This window comes from Bacillus rossius, chromosome 3 (assembly GCF_032445375.1).
Source record: "Bacillus rossius redtenbacheri isolate Brsri chromosome 3, Brsri_v3, whole genome shotgun sequence".
Lineage (NCBI taxonomy): Eukaryota > Metazoa > Arthropoda > Insecta > Phasmatodea > Bacillidae > Bacillus > Bacillus rossius.
In genome coordinates this window covers 75,792,960-75,813,716 of record NC_086332.1, presented here as the reverse complement: position 1 = coordinate 75,813,716, position 20,757 = coordinate 75,792,960, and the positions used below count along the sequence as shown (strand labels likewise).

Sequence of the window (20,757 nt, the reverse complement as noted above, 5' to 3'; positions counted from 1 at the left end):
AGTTTCGAACAACTCTAAAAACCAAATATAAATATAAAATGCATAGCAGCTTCTCCTGTGAACAAAGTCATCTTACTGTTTCACTGAATAATCTGTGATACAAGATGTATAATTTTGTATCATAAGACACATTCACTATCATGATGTATCAAAAATGGACAGCTTTACAGGCAATAGTTCCACCCAATATGTAAAGTTAAATGTGTCACTTTGATTTCACCATGCCCTAAACAGTATTTCCAACATGACTTTTGCTGTACAAACACTGAGACTGCTAGTGGATTTGAAAAACACTCGCCTTGCATGACGTCAGCCCACAGTCATGTGACCGTCATCTACTTGTGTCAAATTGGTAGTAACAAATCTTTTTATATGTTAAATTTGTGAAAATATTTCGGAATAGCATGTGGCGTAAGGCTAGCACCCAGCAGCCGCCCAATGTGCAACAAAGTTTTACAAACTGTAAAATATTTTAATGAAACTAAGGCCAGTTAAAATTATAAACAGTATATTAAAACAATAAATAATAACATTAAAGAAAAAAGAACAATAATTATAAAAGGTAAAAACAATATTATTCAACATTCTTAAATCCAACAAAAAGGACGTAATCTTTGTTGCCAAATTAAAAAAAAGTAATTTAAAATAAACTTAAGTGGCCCCACACAGTGTTGAATTTTCTAATTTACTACACTTGAATATTTTTGTCAGAATCCTTTTTCTCAAATGTCAAATCTTTCGAATACTAGAGATTATGTGGGATTTGAGGATTCAACCGACTATTAATTAAAATAATTTTGAGGTAATTTGAGAGAATTTAGTTAAAAATAGGTTTTATTTCAGAACCACTAGCATCTCTGAGTTTATATGGTGTGTTAACTTTTGTTTTGGTTTTACGTGGGAAAGTGGTGTCTGAGGGGGGAGAGGGATATTTTGCTTAGGAGATAATATAAAATAAGTAGCAGATATTTGCACCCTTTTTTTAGTTTACTGTATTTACTCGCATATAGGTCGCACCCATAATTTGAGGTCTTGAATTTGGTATTTAAGATTCCCCCCATATAGGTAGCACCGGTAATTTAATGACGCGAACGGCCGGCGCGCCGTGCACAAAAGAGTTAACAGGTACTGTAAAACTGCTACTACGAGAGCTGATAATGGCGTGATAAATTGTTGTAACGAGTACTCGTAATAACCGAATATAGAAAATTGAAGTCAAGTTAGATCCCTGACTTCTTAAAATGTCTTAATTGTAAACTATAACTCGAAAACAGTGCTTTGTATTGAAAAAATGAACATTTTAAATCGCAAAATATACATATTTTATAACATGAAAAGTTGCTTATATTTCTAAACATGTAATAATTTAAGCCTAGGCGTGTAAAACTACGAGTAATTATAGCAGGAGACAATCTAAAATGTACTAGGGAAAAACGTAAAATCACAAATGTATAAACGTAAGGGGATTGTCGGGAATATTACGTGGCTGCTGATACTGTATTTATGACACAACTTAGCTGAAATACTGGTACGAGACATAAACTTCACAAGATAAAATGAGCGGAGTCTTGGTAACTGTTTTATACAAATTTTATAATTTCGGAAGTATTGTACAGTTGACGCATATTTTTTAAACTAACCATTTATATCTGGGGATCGTAAATAATTAATTATTGGTATCAAGACATCAAGATGAACGTAAACTTGAACACGTCACGGCAGCGAGAAAACTGGTGCGTTTACAAATAAACTGGTATTAGAACTGGACAAAACTGGTACACGGGTGGTGGAGCTTATATTTTTTTCCGCTAAGCTCGCATCTATTGGCTGGCTGCTGATGGAATGTCACGAGTCTGGGCGGAGCGTTGAGTGAGTTATACTGCGCATGCGCAGCTCAGAGAACAGAAAGCCAGCCGGCGGCAACGCCGCGCCGAAACAACAGTTGATTGAGTACAATGACCTTTCTCCGCGCACGGTGCGCTATTGACAGTAAATTTCCATCAATTTGCGGCCCTTTTTTTTAAATTTTTTTATTGTGGTGCAATGCGTATGTGTAATGTAGCCCGTGTATTTGTGTGTATGTGTATTTGTTCTGAACGCTGCAGGATACAACTGTATTTTAACTAACTTTAACATATTTCTTACTTTTCCCTTTATTTACACTTTCCCCCATTTTACTTTTTTTTACTTTGTCCCCATGAAAAGTGGAAATAAGGGGTTTTGCTGTAAACTTCTTTTTCACATTTTAAAGCAAAATATTGCAAAAAAAATTCCTCAAAAATTTTAAAAAATTTTTCTTCACATATAGGCCACACTTCATTTTCCCCCCATCAAATCTGGTAAAATTGCCACGACCTATATGCGAGTAAATACGGTATATGTGATTTCAAAGGCCACTAATGTGTATTCCTGCAATGCAATCAACACCCTGGCATTGGAAAGTGTTGAGAACTGCACTGCTTGTGGTATGCCTAGGAGGGCCGATGCCAAACACGATGCAGCCGCCGCCAGGGATGATGCAGGGTCCACCGCCAGTCATGCCACCACCCTTTGGTGGCCCACCCCCACATTTTGGCGGCCCTCCTCCGTTCGGCATGCCACCCCCGGGCTTCCAGGGCCCTGGTGCATATGGGGGTGGCTACGGTGGCATGCCGCCACCGGGCCCTTCTGGTCCCTGGGGAATGCCGCCGGGAATGGGTGGCATGCCCCCTCCTGGCCAGCAGCCACCACAAGCCATATCGGCTCCACCGATGGTGGCGGGGATGCCGCCAGGGATGATGGCTCCTCAGCCGACACCCGTACCGCCTGCTCTCATTGAAGACACATCACAAGTAACCGTCTAAATCTCTGTTGTTCTGAGTCACATGTTTACTTTAGGCAAAGTATTAAAAAATCATCATTTCAATTAATTTACCGTTAATAAGTCTTTGGGTAAGGAATCATTTAAACATCTCATTCATTGTTTGGGTTTATGTCATTCATTTTGAATATATTACTTAAATAAAAACGTGGTCCTGGAAATAGTGTTATAAGAACATATGGCATGTGATCATTCTCTTTAAAGTTTCCAGTTTGATTTGAAATCTATTTACAAAAATACAAGCATCCTACAAGGCCTACAACTTTCCTTCTAGCTGCTAATGAATTACATATTTACCCTAATAATCCGTGCACAATTTTTCGTCAAAAGTGTTTTGGAAAAGCATGGTGCAGGACTTATTCGAAACTTGACAATGCGGCTAAACAATGCACAGAATAAGTACCTTCAAGCTCCAAGGTTGGTTAGCCTGCTATTGTTAAATGGACTGAGGATATTGCGCATGTTGTTTGTGTTTTGTGAAAAATACGCTGCAATAATTAATGATTACTGTTGTGATCATCTACGTTCGCTGAAAAAACCTAAAATGATTAAAAGAGCTAGGAAATGGCAATTGTACTGCGGGAAATAAGTACGTTATTTTGGAAAGTTGTATACATGACTGGAAGGGGAAATTTTTTTTATTTGGAATGATGTATTGCAATAAAATTTTTATTTTAAGGGAAGAATTTGTTGCATGTGCTTCTTCAGGAATTTTCCAATTTATTTTTTTCTTATTTGTAACATAGCATTGATAGAGAGGGTGAAAAATCATAAAAACGATATAGCCGCGAATTAATGCGACTCGTTAATTACTTGCGATTAAATGCGGGAATCCCATATTCCTGCGAATTGACACTAAAAACGTCTCAAACACTTTGCCGGGCAGAACTAACATTAAAAATACATTTTACAATAATTTTTCATAAAAAATTTGACATTTTAAATGTTAATTTTTTACGTAAATGTAATCAAACCCTAATATTTACTCTAGAAATAAACCACGCCACCATGTTGCCAAAGAATTGCTGCCAACAGTTTTTTTGGCATTGTCAACAACTTTACAAACAATACGAGAGAAATAAAATATGGCCGCGGTATATTCTCTCTATGAAATTATCGAAGTTACTGTGTACGACTTAATACACTGGTTGTAAAAATGAAAATGGCTTTTCTTCATTCAAGAAAAATAAAGCATGCATATATTCCATATTTAGATCATCACCACCCTGAATTATCTGCAATCTTGTTTCCAGCACCTGTATTAACAAGGTGGAATTCATGGTTTACTTCGGTAGAATACTTGGCTCAGTATATGCAGCAACTTGTGAGCTTCTTTTCAGAATGTGAGTTTGGCAATAGTAGCAGTAGATATATATTGTTGAAATTTTTGAGGATCAGTACATGAGCCAGAAGCTCAAAGTACAATTAAAATTTGTGAGTGAAACATGTGGTACAATGAAAGCTCTTATCACTAACTTGGAAGGTTCAGGATACCCTTATGCTCACAAGTTGTGGGATGAGTTGGTTACGTTGCAAAACAGTCTGCAGCGTTATGCTGATAGTGCTTTCCCACAAGGTACGCTCAAGCTTTTGAATGAGTATTCAAACATGACTAAGAAGGAAGAAGTTAATGTTCAGATCAAGTCATGCATGCAAAGATGCCTTCAGACATTGGCAAATCATGGGTGGCACAGAAACCAATCTGTTTTATCAAGGGGTAGGTGCTCTTTTTAATCCTGCTACAGCCGGCCAAAGACTACAAGATGACATGCAAAAGCTGAACAACATAAAAAATGACTCACATTTATGTCTGGCATGAATCCAGACACTTTTTGTGAGGGCTACTGGTACTTTCACAAGCAGCTGTCATCTAATCTGAGAGAAGGATGTGAATTCGACGTAGTTCAGTTACTACTTGCTGTGAAGATCAAGTATCCTGAATTCTCAGAAGCAGCACTTCGCAGCATATGGGCACCAGTAAGCAGCGTCGAAGCTGAAAGGTTCTTCAGCAAATTTACCGTGTTTTATCGTACAATGGTCGCACGCGTGTAATACTCGCAAGCTTGTAATAGTCGCAACCATATTTTAGACTGTCAAAATTGGGATAAAAAAACTTCTCGCGTAAACGTCGCATGATGTTTTTGGTCCTTCTAGTAGATGCCGAGTGCTTTGTGTAGGTATCTTTTCCGTATAAAACGATGTATTTTAAAGTAGAAATCTAATATTTATTCAGTCATTACCACTTACTTGATAAATTAATGGAAAAATACGAAGTTGTTTGACGTGTAAAATTTCTTATAAAGACGTTTTTAAACGTTATTTCTAGTGATGTGCGAGTCTCGGCATCATCGAGAACGAGTCGAGACAGAAATTTTCTCGATCTCGTCTCGAGATAATTTTTTTGGCTCGGAATTTTCGAGAATTTTGTAAACAAGAAATAGGTTAGGTAATATAATATATTGAGGCAGCATTTTGTGTTGCGTGTTGTAATAATTAACATATCTTCAACGTAACGTAGATCGAATAAAATAAAATATACTTGTTACGATAGTATACACGATAAATTATTAAAAAGTTAAAAACGAACAACTTCCGTTCACAAGTCACTACATGAAACGGTAAACGTAAACAATGAATTGTGCTGTGGTTATCACATTAAATTACAGAAGAAAATGATTATTTTCCGTTAATAAAACCAACATTAAAGTTAAAAATAAATCATTTTCGGTATCAATATCAAGTATCAACGTAAAACGGTACGGTAAAAAATAAAAATATAAACATGACTGCAGAATTCTTCCGTGATTGCATTTTGTTTTATGGCCTTAGGTTATACACACGGCCAGCAGTATATAACAAGCAACATGATGTTTAACCCTTTCCTGCCTGGTGGTACTTGTGAGTCCCACAATGTTTGAAGCCCCATAGAAATAGTGTGTGCATGTTTGAAACCACATGCTGCCTGTCGGGACCTCTGGGTCCCTGTATAGCTCCGCTCTGCCAGTTTTCGAAGAAGTTCGATTGACAGCCAAGAGGTTGCAGCACTAAAACGGCAGCACTGCACCAGTCTGGAGCGCCCTTTTTTTGTTTGTTGAGCTGGACATATGATAAATGCCTGTCAGGACTTAAAAGTCCCATCATTAAAAAATATATTAAATATAAATAAAAAAATTTGGAAAAAATTATGGCCTCCTTTTATGCCTACTTAAATATAAAAATAAAATAAAAATTACAAAATTCAATTTCTTTTACATTTCTAGGCAGGAAAGGGTTAAATTGCGGTCCGTATCGATAGTGACATATCGATAGTGGCGAATGTTCAGACTTTCATGATCAAGTACCGTCCATGGCTCAAGGAAACTGTATAGACTATGGAGTCAATAACGTATGTTTACATACGACAGTAGGCAAATAAACTTGAGTGTAAAGGTAAAGTTGTAATTGCAATTGCAATTGTGGATACTTGATAAAATTAGTGAATAATTATGTATGTTTGTCAGATTATTGAGTTTTACTTTTTTGGATCATATTATCCTGTTAACTAAAGTACAGATTTCTCGATCTCGACTCGATTCTCGAGAATTTTTAAATTGCTTTCTCGATCTCGTCTCGAATTCAAAAAAGTCTTTCTCGCACATGCCTAGTTATTTCCTTTATCTGATTGTCTGCGTCGCCGCGGTGTAGGTATAATCTAAAATTTAATTTCGGTCATTACCACTTATTTATTTAATTAACGGAAATACGAAGTTGTTTGACGTGTACATTTTCTTATAAAGACGTTTTTAAACGTTATTTCCTTTATCTGATTGTCTGCGTTGCCGCGGTGTATCGCTTATAAAAATGTAGCCAGCGCATCATTCATGTTTGGTTATGTTGCTTCCCGTATAGAGTGCGCGCACATAGTCGAATATCGATATCTTGCCTAGTGCATACAATGCGTGCTCTCTGTCAGGTGCCGAGTTAACTACATTTGATAACCCACATTCTTTCGTGGTAAGTGTGTACTACGACACGTTAGTTCACGTCAGATTCAAGTGGCTTGAGTTCGCGTTAGAGTTTTGGTTTTACTATTTAAAGTTGAAGAAAGGTTTTTGTTTAAGGAATTATTAATATAGATTGCTTGGCGTGCTCTTATATACTCCACCTTTTTTTTAAATAAACGTACTTTCCATGAACAGGTTTTGTTTTTATGAATACCTTTACCTAACAAAAAAAATTTTTTCCCGCAAATTCGTCGTACCCCTACTTTTCAAACTTGATTTTAGAATAAAATATGCGACGATTATACGAGAAAACACGGTAACATGAATTGTGACGGATAGGAGAAACAGGATGAGTGAACAGACTGTAGAGACCTGTTGTATGCTTTTTTTCAATTCCATTGACAACTCTTAATTTAGTGTGAAGAAAAACATTTTTGGAGTTGTGCTGCAATGTACATACAGTATATTATCATAATTGACTGAAGGAAAAACTTATAATGGTTTGTGTTGCTGCGTCCCAATTATGTTCCTTTCCAAAAAAAATGGATAAAAACACTTCTGTCTTGTGTTTGTGTGCCAATTACATTGATTTTTTATTAAGTGAAATGATAAATGTTTTAGTTGTAGGTACAGTTTTCTTTTTTTTCTTAGTATAGTTAGCACTTATAAATTCTATAATATTGGTAATAAATGCTATAAAAAAGCTACAAGTAAATATTTAGATGCTATAAATGACCAGAATAAATGCTATTTTTCACCCCCTCTAAACATTGATTTAGGACATTTGTGGTGTTAAAACTTGAGATTTCTGGCTAGCTCACTTTTGGTCTAGAGTGCACTTACATGAACAATTGAAAAAGGCCCCTATTTAACATCTTCATCCCCAGAAAAGAGTTAAGGGTTGCGACAAGTTAAGTTAAAAGTTAATTATTCATTGATGAATTCAGTTTAAAAACGGAATGTTCATTTCTTTGTTTGTACTTCATCTTCTAATTGATATATTTTTGTCCTGTCGATGGATGATTACTGAAATAGTCTCTCTTGGACAAAAACTGTTTTTTATTTATCCTTCACGAAAATTCATGTCATTATGGCCTCCATCTTCTGATAATAAAAATAAATGCATCTAAATCTACAAACTGGTCGTACAAAACATTTGCACTGACTCCAAAACACAAATTTATGATTTGATGATGGGTACCGAAAGTGGAAAAATTACATTCTGTTGGCTAGAAAAATCCAGTGGTTGCTTGCAACTCACAGTACAGGCGGAAAGACTCTTATCTTCGGGACGAAGACAAAATTACTCATCATGTGGGCTGTTACCAACGGCTGTGGTAATTAATTCAAATTCAAAGGGTTCAAAGGGTTTTTATGTGGGAATGGGCCAATCAAATATTCCAATACCGTTGATGCCTAATTTTTTAAGAATTCAAAACTTTAAAAATATTCAAAAGAAAATTTTAAAAGAAATACAGTAGTAGAACCTCGTTTTTACATACGTGTATTTCAAGGGACCAAGACAAAAAATATGTTAAAACCGGGAAAACGTAAAGAGAGGGAAGAGTTAAAAGAAATTTTTTATCCTCTCACTATGATGGAAACTATTAGCTAGGTGTCTGCGAGCAGAGGATTTTCACTTCGAGTCGAGCTCGAGCGAGTTTGCTAAAATACTCGCGAGTATCGAGTTGAGTTCGAGTTTTTTTTTTTAAGTTCATTGCACATAAATTTACTGTGATGGAGTAATAAAATGTGAGAACTTTTGAGAAAAATATGGAAATAAAAAAAGAAACCATTATCATTGTTAGCCTACTAAATAGATAGACCTACATTAGAGGTCTGCGAGCCTAAGAATTTTACTTTGAGCCAAGCTCGAGCGAGCCTACTTGAAAGTTCTCAAAGCTTGAGCTTTTGTGGTACAGTTACACTTTTGGGAAATTATTTTTACCTTAAACTTAGTAGGTATAATGTTTAAATAAAGTATTAAAATGAAGTGGGCTTATTAATTTTAGGTAACTATTTACAGAGTGCATTTATAATTTGCACTGCTAGGGAAAAAAAACATTTTTGCCATTGAATCTAACCTGTTTCCATTGGTTCATTAGTAACTGATATCATCCAACTAACATAACCACAGTTTACAAGTATATGTTTGTGTAAATGTAACATATCTTTGGAATAATTTCATCCTTGTCAATTTTTCTGGTGTCCTTACTGAGCTTCAACAAACTGAGCACCAAAAATCATGTTGTTTGAAAAGTACATTCACATTGTTTCAACATTTCCACTTTTCAGCACAAAAATTCTGAGAGAGATTGTCATAGAGTATTAAATTCTGTTCTTCAATCTATCATGCAGAAAAATAATTTGTTCTGCGCGTTCAGGAGTTAAATTAGCTCTATGATTGGAGATGGTGTTTACAGCAGAAGAGAAGCGTCTCTCGCTGGTAACCTGTGTGGCTGGAATGCTTTAGTAAAATTGTTTAACCTCAAAATTAGTGTCAAATATCTGTAACTTGTCATTAAAGTTTAATCAATTGAAAGTAATAAAAATAGAAGCATTTTACTTAATTCAATTTACACTTGCAAAAAAAACATATGCACAATAAAAATAAACCTACATGGAAATTAGTCTTTTTCAATATCCTGTAGTCTGAAATAAGTTTACTCATGTCATCAAATGTAGAGCTGTACTGAAGAAGCCGATTTTGCCAATATTTAGTTAAATCCGCATTTCTGCCGACTTCCGAAACGCTTGTTAATTTTCGGCCGATATTACTGAAAAACGAAAGAGACTGCCATAACCTAAAAATCCACGAGTACCCTTTTCACTTTTCTTAGTAGTACGGCATTCTTTCAGATCACATTATTTCTTAGCAACATGTGCCAACCGTACATATCAAGATTTAACATCCTTTTTTTTTTCAATAATGTTCTTTAATTTTAATATGTCCTAAATAAATACGTTACCATCACGGTAAATACACAACTCGGTTATTACGGCAACTATAGTGCAAATGTGGTAACTATCATGCTTCTGTAGTAGTTATGGTATCTACAAAGAATCTTTAGTTCTTTTTATGGTAATTATCTTAAGATAACTATTGGGTTTGTACTGTAGTTATGGTACATCATCCATATTTCTTCGTAAGTTGTTGTTCATTTGTCTTTTCTTCATATTTATATTTACGTGCGCCATTACTAAGGCAAGAACTTTCATAAAAATTTTCAACGGGACTTTATATCACGCATTTAATGGCGTAAATGATGAGACCCCGGATATTTTAAACGCTTTATACAGTAAAATGCGGGAAATGCTTCCGCATAAAGCGGGAAAGTGATACATTAATGCTATGCGGAAAATTATAGAAGAAAAAAAATTAATCACGGAAATTCGTAAATCCCGGGTACGTAAAAATGATGTGTTCATGTATACGGTCGATCATGTTACATTATAAAATAACGGATAATAGTGTTGTAAGACTTTTATTCCGATATAATGAGACTTTTTTTCTTTCTAAAGGTACAGTACAAGAAAAGCTCGCTCGAATTTCGAGTTGTTGAAAAGCCACGAGCTCGAGTTCGAGTATTACTAAAAAAACTCGACTCGAAACTCGAATTTCGAGTACTCGCAGGTGTCTACTATTAGCTAGAGCTGGGCCGATGCCGATCCCCGATCGTAATAATCGGCCGATTTTGTTAATTTTGCCGATCATTGGTCTCCTACTGCAAACTTATAACATTGAATAATTACCTATACCTAACAACTTTCCATGTTTGTTTACGGTACTTTTCGGGAAGAAAATTTGATTATTCATAGAAAAATAATAGGATTTAATAATTTAAAACTAACCACACACGAAAAAAATATAGGGTAAGGTAAGGTAATATCGTGATATTTTTACAAAAATCTTTATTACAAACTTATGAAAATAAAAAAATAATCCTGCATTGAAGGATACCAATATATGATCCTTTTTGAACATTCAGCAGATAATAATATATTTTTAATGTGACTGGAATAATAATAATAAATAATTTAAAACAGAACAACATGGACAGGTAATTCCGTGATAGGGTAGTTAATACCGTGATAGTAGGTAGGTTATATCGTGACAAAAAGAATGTTTTCAAAACTTTCACTGTTTCTCAAGACTGACCAGACTAATCACTTTCACGAACTGATTCCTCTTCAGCACAATTATCACACATATATACATCGTCATCAGTTGTACCATTTTGACATTTTATATGGTATGGGGTGACACAAAATGAACACTGAATCCAAGCAGCACCTGTACATTTTTTGACATCTGCAGAATACTTTCCATGGCAATTTCCACACACCCAGTCTTCACTGTCACTGTCTTTATTTGTTGTTGAGGGCCCAGCTACTGGTTCTTCAGGAGGTGTATGACATTTTGCTGAAGAATCGCCTTTCCTTTTGCGTGCTGGCCTTGTTCTCTGAGCTTTCGGGGTCTTCAGAAGGCTGTCAACTCTTTCTTCAACAGAGACGTCTCTTGGGGGCAGAGTGTTTAGTTCAGAAGTTATGATAATCTCTTCAGATGAAGATTCTGGGACCTCTAGTCTTGTGTCTGTTAATTTAGATGGTGCATATGCTTCTTTTGAAACAGCATCATAGTTCAGGGGACATGCTCCAGCTTTTTTGAAAGCATTTTTTAAGTTCATGCATGTGAAACTGTTTAGGAAAGCAGGATTAAATATTTCATAAAAATTATACCTGCTTGGCTTCTCTAATGCATGCTGTAACATGTATGCATTAAGCTCTTTGTTCCAGTGACTCTTGAGTGATCTATACACTCCGACATCCAAGGGTTGTAACAAATGAGAAGTGTGTGCAGGAAATGTAAATAAATAGATACCATTGTTCCGAGCCATTTGCAAAACTTCTGGCGTGATGTGTGAACTGTGAGAATCAAGCAGTAAAACCAATGGTCTTGCAGCAGGAACACAGTCAATAAAAAATTGAAACCATTCTATAAAAAGTTCACTATTGATCCAGCCTTTGGATGACAGTTTGGTTTTAGATTCAGGCAAAGAACCTTTGGCTAGATCCTCATTCCACCTCACACCTTTGAAGATAACAAAAGGAGGTAGGAAAGAACCATCAGCGCATGCACAACCAACCAAGGTGTGAGTCTCTGCATGTTCTCCATATGTTCGTTAGTAAACAAAGCGTTTACCAATTTTCGTCACAACTTTGCCAGCTTTGACAACATATGAAATGCCTGTTTCGTCTACATTCCAAATACGGCTAGCATTGTCTTTGATTCCCAGTTTTGTCAAGAGTCCGTCTAATTTGCAGAAATAGTCCCTAATTAAAGTAGGATTGGCCATAGATGCTCGGTATGCAGAAAGATTTTCTGGTACTCTGAGTGTCAAATTGTAAGTAGTCTTAAATCGAGACCACCAACATTTGCTAGCGGTTCCTTTTTCTGGATTTAAGTATTTTTCTCTTCCAGTGGCTTTGGCTAAATCATATGCCAATTTTCTTATTTGCAAAACTGTAAGACCAAATCCTAATTCCTGCATCTCAATTATGTATTGGTAAACACGCTGCTCTACTTCAGCAGTCAGGGCAAAAGGGCGCCCTAGTTTAGGTGCGTGAGAATGTTGCACATCATCATTTTGGGCCAGAAAATCTTTCAAAGTTGACCAAGGGACCCCAAATTCTTTGGAGGCTTTATATAAAGTAATATTTTGCTCCCTTACTTTACTTGCAGCAGCAACCAAAGTTTTATGTTCATACTGGCGACGACATTTAGTTTTTGCCTTTTCAATTGGTTTCTTACCTTTGATACCATGTTTTTTCTTTCCCAAACCTTTTTCTCTCTCCTTAGTGGGTGCCATACGGAAATAAACCTGAAAAAAGTAATATATTTGAATATAAGTCATGTCTGAAGATAATTACGTTTTTCAAAGTGGTGACTAGGTAATAACGAGATTTAAAAAAAAATGGATAGGTAATATCGTAATAATTTTAAACAATTTTTTTAATAGAAAAATTATATGCAGAGTAAACATTACAACTCTACTGCTTCAAAACTGCAAAAATTTTAATTTTAATGCAATAGCATGTATACTAAAAATATTTTTTTGCTATTTTAATTTAAACGTGCCCTCAAAAACCACAAAATCGTTATTATTTCTCGAAATTGCTAGTGTTATCTCATACAAGCTTTAAACTGAACAAAAGATTTGAAACAAGTAAAATTATCTACAACTTTCAGTTATTAAATCTATTATAATAACATCTTAACATAAAACTTACTTAAATTTCCATAAATTTATTCAGATATAGCTGTCGTGCAAGCTGCAGAATCAACGCAAAAATAGACTCTTGATCACAAACTGTTATTCCAGAATTTTCCCAGCACTCCTTTGCTGCAGATTATAGTTCCGTTGTAAAGACGACTTCTTGTGCTATCTATCGGTTACAAACACAACTATGTTTAGTTGGCAGGCAAAGACTCGGTGGCTCACTCAATATTTATCACGATAATAACTATGTCACGATATTACCTTACCTTACCCTACCAATAAAGTAAACAAATACCGTAAGTTTTATAAACATTGAACAGTTACATACCTAAGTATCAATTTCCACGTATATTTACTGTACTTTCGGTAAAATAATTTTCCATTATATTATTTGGAAAGTTACTTCTTATCATTTACGAACCGAAAACTATGTATTTGTTTACCATTTACGGTTAATATTACCGCAATGGCGAATGGCGACTGTTGTTTAGGTTGGTTATGTGACGCCAGAGATTAGAGTGATGAGCGTCGCGCGACGGAATTCGTACGGATTAATGGCGCTAGTAGTCTCGTGGTTAGTAAACAACTACTCTTCGGGAATTCATCTATTTAGTTTTTTCTCGCTAAATATGGCCTATTGAAAGTTTTGTTTAGCGGAATTAATATTCTTATCCTGTTTAGCGGGAAATAGAGCCTACTTTCTTTTGTATAAAAACCTGGTTGATGAAAGTTTTGTTTCCCACAGTAGAACCTCGTTAATCCGTGACGCGCTAATACGGGAATCTGATAATCCGGGACAATTTAAAAGTGCAGAAAAAAAAAGAGAAGCCAAAATTGTCAGCGCTTAAAATTAACGTCACGCGAGCCGGCGGCCAGCAAACACTGCAAGCCATCGCGTGGGCCGCCAAACTCTGCAACGCTGTTTGTACTGACCCTTTGTGTCGCCCCCTCCCCCCCCTTCAGCTGTCACATTTGTCACTCTTTAAACTTGAGGGGGATGTCCTGACTTCTGCTTCCCGTCTCCAGTTTGTTTGAATGTTGTTTCACGTGCTGCTGAGTTACTTTCCGCCCGCCACCCGCCAACGCACGGCAGGCGCCTGGCGAGTGACGTGTCTGGCTGGCATTCGGCTGGTCGAAGGGGTGGAGGGGGGTGGGGAGCTATCCAAAATTTATGTGTACAAGGTCAGCACGATCTTATCTTTCTCTCTTCGGCTGTTGTAAATGACCGTGAACTAATGGCTAGGCAGTGCCGTATTTTTTTTAAGCCGAGACAGCAATTCGAAGGCGGCCCTTACCGTTAACCGATTATCCGGGTTTATTATTTTTTTTTACAGAATTTCAATTATCCGGGCATCGGCGGTTCCCAATGAACACGAATAATGGGGAGTTTACTATTTTTATCCATCTGCTGCCAAGGCGCAGTAAGCCTTGGGAGATGTTACGTCACATGACCTTGGCCTTAACCCAGCTGCACGCTGGTGTCTGAGAAGCTTGATAAGACCTTCCGGGCTTACCTGTATAATCGCTAGTCCGTGAAATTTATGATGTCGTGATTTTAAAGTAATGATGTCAATGAAAAGTAGTTTTGTCTGGGAATATTTCACCGTTTATAGTGATCCGTCAAAAGTAACGTGTAATCAGAGGTATTTGAAAGGCTCTAATTGGCTCAGAAGATCGGCAAGATCGGCAGCAGATGATCGGCATCGGCATGATCGGCAAAATAGGTGATCGGCCCAGCTCTACTATTAGCAAATATAGACCACCACATTAAATAAAATGTCCGAGATGCTTATGTTTTTATATAATAACTGTGTTCATACATCACAAAGGAAAGTGTATAAGACTTTAACTAAAGGTTTTGCAGCATGTGCTGTTGTGATATAAAATTTTCTCATGGCAGAAAGAACAATGTTTATAACCACATGAAGTGTTTGAAACACGTAATTAATGTGAAATCTGCTGAGAAAAACCATTTTATTTGTACAGTGAAACCTCGTTTATTCGTTCCCGCATTGTAGAATTTCCCGGTTTTATTGTTCAATGTCCGTGGTCCCGAAAAAATCCCGCAAGAACAATGTTAAAAAAATCCCGTTTCCATCGTTTACGAATATTTTTTAACCCGGTTTAACGGGTTGAACTTTACAGGCTTTTTACCGATTTCACATTCAAATTCCCGAGAAATATTCCAGTTTACGCGTGTCTACACGACACGCAATACCAATATTTACATATGGCGGCCATTACTAAAAGAAAATGAATAAAGTGAGCATGACGCTGTTGCTAACAGGTTCACCAACTTCGATAAAACAACAGACGAAAGCTAACGCTCGCACGATAGTTCTTGCTTTGTGCGATAATCGACACAACAATATAACCGTGGTCGATATACTGTACATACTAGCTCAACGTAAACACGTTTCTATTTAGAAACAGTGAAATCCTGCGAGAAACATAGACGAAATTGTTCATCCTAGCGTTTCCGTGGCCGGCTGTATATGCGCGAGATTTTCTTTGTTTACGGTAAATTAGCTTTACACATTTAACTCTAATGCACGTGTGAAATTTGTAAAGGTTCATTGATATGTATCGGCCTACAAAAGAGGTTAAAACCATTAAAGAGCGTTTAGAAATTATAAATGCCGTTGAAAAAAATCCAGGCGAAAAACGGGTTGATTTGGCAAAGCGCTATGGTATTCCTCCATCGACTCTTAACAAACTTGTGATTACCTACACCAAAAATATTTTGCTGCATAAAAACTCATCTTATAATTTCTCTGCATTATAAATAAGAAAGAAGTGTGCATCTTATAACATGTGGTGAGTATGTACCTTTTAAATTTTGAATAATACATACGTAATTACTTGCTTAAAACATACAAATTTGAAGTTTATTTTGTTTTGTTCATTTAAAAAAATTAAGGAAGTATAATTTTCCAATATTGATAGTGTATATACAGTGTGCTGCTGGTGTCAGTTTATGGAAATACCTAACTGATTCACTGAAAGTTTTTGCAATAGTACATACATTGTGCATTTGGTAACTTTAGAGTGTGTTTCCACATTGTAGGATTTCCTGGATTATCCGTTTTTTACTCATGGTCCATTGGAAAACGGATAATCAGGGTTTCACTGTAAACAGATTGAAACAATGATATAAAACAGTAAAACCTCTATCTATTGAACTCGCATGTATCGATTGTCCGTGTTTATCGTATACTTTCTACGGTCCCGGCAAAATTGCCATACAACTAATGTTAAAAAAGTCCGCTTGTACCGATGTTCGAATTATCGTTTTGTCCGCATTGATCGTACAAAATATGTGGTCCCGTCACTATAAATTATAATAGATGATCGTTTAACCATAAAGATTTTGCAGAAATAACCTTTCTTAGAAAGAAACCGTCATAAAAACAGTAACGATAGCATATACAGTAGTAAATATCACCTTAAATCTGCAGCCAAGTAATGGAGCACGTAAATATGAAGAAAAGACAAATGAACAACAACTTTACGAAGAAATATGTATGATGTACCATAACTACAGTACAAACCCAATTGTTATCCTAAGATAATTACCATAAAAAGAACTAAAGATTCTTTGTCGATACCATAATTACTACAGAAGCACGATAGCTACCACATTTGCACTACAGTTACCGTAACAACCGAGATGTCTATTTACCGTGACGGTGATGTATTTTTTTATGACATATTAAAATCAAAGAACATTATTGAAAAAAAGAATGTTAAATTTTTATATGTACTTTTGGCACATGTTGCGAAGAAATAATGCGATCTGAAAGAATGTAGTACTACCACGAAAACTGAAAAGGGTACTCGTGGATTTTTAGGTTATGGCAGTCTCTCTCGTTTTTCAGTAATATCGGCCGAAAATTAACAAGCGTATCGGAAGTCGGCAGAAATGCCGATTCAATTAAATATTGGCAAAATCGGCTTAGTACAGCTCTACATTTGATGACATGAGTAAACATATTTCAGACTTCAGGATATTGAAAACGACTTTAATTTCCATGTAGATTTATTGTGCTTATGTTTTTTTTTGCAATTGTAAATTGAATTAAGTAAAATACTTACATTTTTATTTATTTTTCAACTGATTTAACTTTAATGACAAGTAACTGATATATTTCTGACACTAATTTTGAGGTTGAAATATTATTTTTTAAAAATTCTTAATTGAAGTCCACATTTATTGAATGTCCGCATCTACTGAATTTTTTTGTTGGTCCCCTGAAAAACGATAGATAGAGGTTTGACTGTACAGTGAAACCTCATTAATACTGTTACGATTTACCGCGGTTTTGTAATGGATAGCCCAATTAAAGATTTTATTACACACACAGTTCTATTGATAGCCACTACTTATGTCACTTACAATTAATCCTCCAAAATGGCAAATAATCGATTGCACTTAAAAATAATGTTGCTTCCCCAGTCACTCGTTTTTACAATCCACACACCTCGCTGGGCCGCACCTCTGGCGCAACTCTCGCCGCAGCACCGGTTGTGGATCTCCATCGCAGGACTCCGTCGCCGCACTTGTCTTCGCCGAGATCCCACTCGAGGCCTCGCTCGGAACTTCGCTTGGAACTCCGCCGCGCCCGCGACACTTTAACCCGGAACTGAACTCTTCACCCTGGAACCTTCGTCCAGGGACTTCGCCGCACCCGCAGCACTATCGCCCTGGAAGTTCCGCTGCGGGAAGGATCCCGCCTAAACTCTCTCTCTGAACTCTCTGCTGAGGTCGACGTCCTCTTTTTATATATCAGCCGCTATTTCTGGAACTCACGAGCGCGGCCAGGGCCAGTCGCGTCATTCCGCGCCGACATGACGGCAGAAATCTCTCGAAATACGTGTCTGCGGCTCGCGTAACTCCGCAGCTGTCAGGTTTCAGTTACGTGTCAAAGGCAGGGCACCGCGCGGGGAAATGGTGGTGAAGAGGGGAGAAAGGGAAAATCCTTGTTATCTTCCAGGCGCTCGCGGCGCATATCATGTTGCGGCAGCCGCCAGCCAACTCTGCACCTGCACTTGTCCCGGCCTTGCTCACGTTCGTAACAATACAATATAGGTTAATCAAAAATCAGTTATTTCAAACATGTTTAAATTCCGGGCAACATGAATAAGATGTTCAGTGATAATTTGTTTACATAGGTATATTATGAAATACTGGATAATATATGAAATTTGAAGTTCATTGTAGCCCAAAACTAGTTTTGAGTAAATTTAAGATTCAATAATATGAAGCGTTGAAGTGAAACCCCATTTTTGCATTCTTGGTTTTTACATTTTGTGCAATTAGGTCCCATTTATGTGTCATTAAATGCAATGCAATACTTTCCCTCAAAATACACAGGAAAAATTTTTTTCCCCTGCTATTCACGTTAATTTTCTATGTAAAAACCAGGTTTTTATTTACGTAAAACTCATTTAAGACTTTCTCACACAATACAATTTCCCATCAAATATGATCAAATGTCTCAATCCCACCATTTTTTTATAAGATTTAAAATGTAAGTTATTATTCTTGATGTTGAAGTTGCCAAAGAACTTTGTTTCTCGTATAAGTTATTGTTAGTTGAAATCCATTATTCATTAGGAAATTACAGTTTACTTATTTAATGACAGAAATACGAAGCTGTATGGTATGAAAATTCTATTTCAGACACATTTTCAATTATCTGTTTCGGCGACAAAATGTAAGATCACATCAAATCCTTGAGATTCAACTAATTGCAAGATTTGACAAAGAATTCACAGAAAGTTCTTTTATAATAATTATATAATAATATAATTAATAATAATGATTTGAGGTTACGAAATTGAAAAATTTCTATACTTTCAGACAGTATTTTTTTTATGTAGGCACAAAACTAGTGACTATAAACCCCATAAATATTTGTAACTCCTCTTCAGCGTTAATTCAAATTCATTAATTGCATTAACTTGTTTTGTGTAAGTGAATATTTTGTGGCTTATGTATGTTTTTTTTTTTTTTTTTTTTTTTTTTTTTTTAAAAGATTGATCCAGATATAGTGATGAAGGCTGCAGAGTGGACAGAACACAAGGCCCCAGATGGTCGCTCGTACTTCTACAATGCCAAGGCTGGTGAAAGTGTTTGGGAGAAACCACAAGCTTTAAAAGACTTTGAAAGTAAGTGTTTTTATCATTATTTCATTTCCATAATTTTGAATTATTTCAGCTGAGTTTCACACATTCCTAAACTTATTCTAGAAACATTTGTGACAAGTCTCAATTGTGCTCAACTAAGACAATTGTTTCTTCCACATACAGAAAACACTTGAAGAATAATTTCATCGGAGGTTGTAGCTAGTGGGGTGTAAAAGTTTGGTTTCTGATTGTTAATTTACCCGAAACTGTTCATATTTGTTTTTGAATAAAAGGGTTAGAATGAATTTTGAAATTTAGTTGTTCTACTGACAGAAATACATTTCTGTCACACAATTCCATAATTTACCAGAAATTATATATAAAAAAAACACTCATTTTTGCCAGTCGCTTCTCAAAGTCTTGTGCCTTCGTGAAATAACGTCCCTATGATATTGTGTCCAAGGACTCATCATGCCATGGTTGCTACAGGAAGAAAACCGGGAAAAGTCGGGGAATTTAAAACGGTCAGGAAATTTCAGGAAATACAGGAAAGCACCAGTACAACGAACTTCAGTTAAACGAACACTTCACTTAACCGAACTCATTGTTTGGTCCCGCCAAAAACGTATATAATAACCTTGAATTTTATTTCATCTTAACGAATTTTACGACGGTCCGTTTCTTCCTGAAACAAAAATATTCACTTGAACGAACAACCTTGAGGCAAATTTTGAAAAAAATTACCATCCAAAAACTTGTACTTTATTTTTAATTTTCTTATTCAAACGTAACAGCGTGTACGTAAACAAAAACAATAACGGAACTAGTATGTGTGCGCATGTACTGTCGACATGAGTAGATTAATTCTCGTGTTTTGAAATAATAATGGGATGGTATTACGTCCGTTGTACGATACAAATAGTACATATTCTCGGACTTTTCGTTTGTTGGCTACTTACATCACGATAATTTTTGTACGGTACTTTGGCTAACCTGTGCTGTTTTAATTTATTTCTTGAAATTCATTTTTTTCACCATATTGTTTTTGTCGTGTCTACAGACGTGAAATTTTTTTCCTTTTTTCAATAGTGTTGTGTTCTTCAGTGCCGGTTGTGGGAAGCCTACAACTCACGTAGTTTCGGTTCCCTGCAAGAATTTCCGAAGATTTCCGAAGTTTTGCGTTTCGGTATTAACGCCACTTCAGCCGCTAAATCAATGAAAACAAGCATGTTGTGACTAACCTAACCCAACCCTTCGATTTTTTTAATTTCAATTTTTGAGTGAAATCCAAAGTTGCACGAACGTGGTAGGAAACCGAAACTATGTGAGTTGTAGGCTACCGGCCGGTTGTAGAAATGAAGCATGTATCTGGGGGATAAAAAAAGAACGCAATTCTTCAAAACTTTCGACCTAAGACCTAACTATTCAAAAGAATGGCCATGCTTGTCTTCAAATGTTTTGGAACACCACGCGTTTTGTAATGTATGCACGTTTGACTTTTCGA

At 36.2% G+C, this 20,757-nt stretch overlaps 1 protein-coding gene across 1 annotated transcript in view; it reads left to right on the top strand.

Moving 5' to 3' along the window:
* The window catches only part of LOC134530919 (transcription elongation regulator 1-like), a 178,488-nt gene that overhangs the window by 42,337 nt on the left and 115,394 nt on the right, over nucleotides 1-20,757 (top strand). The window contains exons 6-7 of the mRNA XM_063366233.1: nucleotides 2,476-2,831; nucleotides 19,163-19,295. Of these exons, the coding sequence (XP_063222303.1) occupies nucleotides 2,476-2,831; nucleotides 19,163-19,295 (489 nt within the window). The remainder of the gene's footprint in view (nucleotides 1-2,475; nucleotides 2,832-19,162; nucleotides 19,296-20,757) is intronic.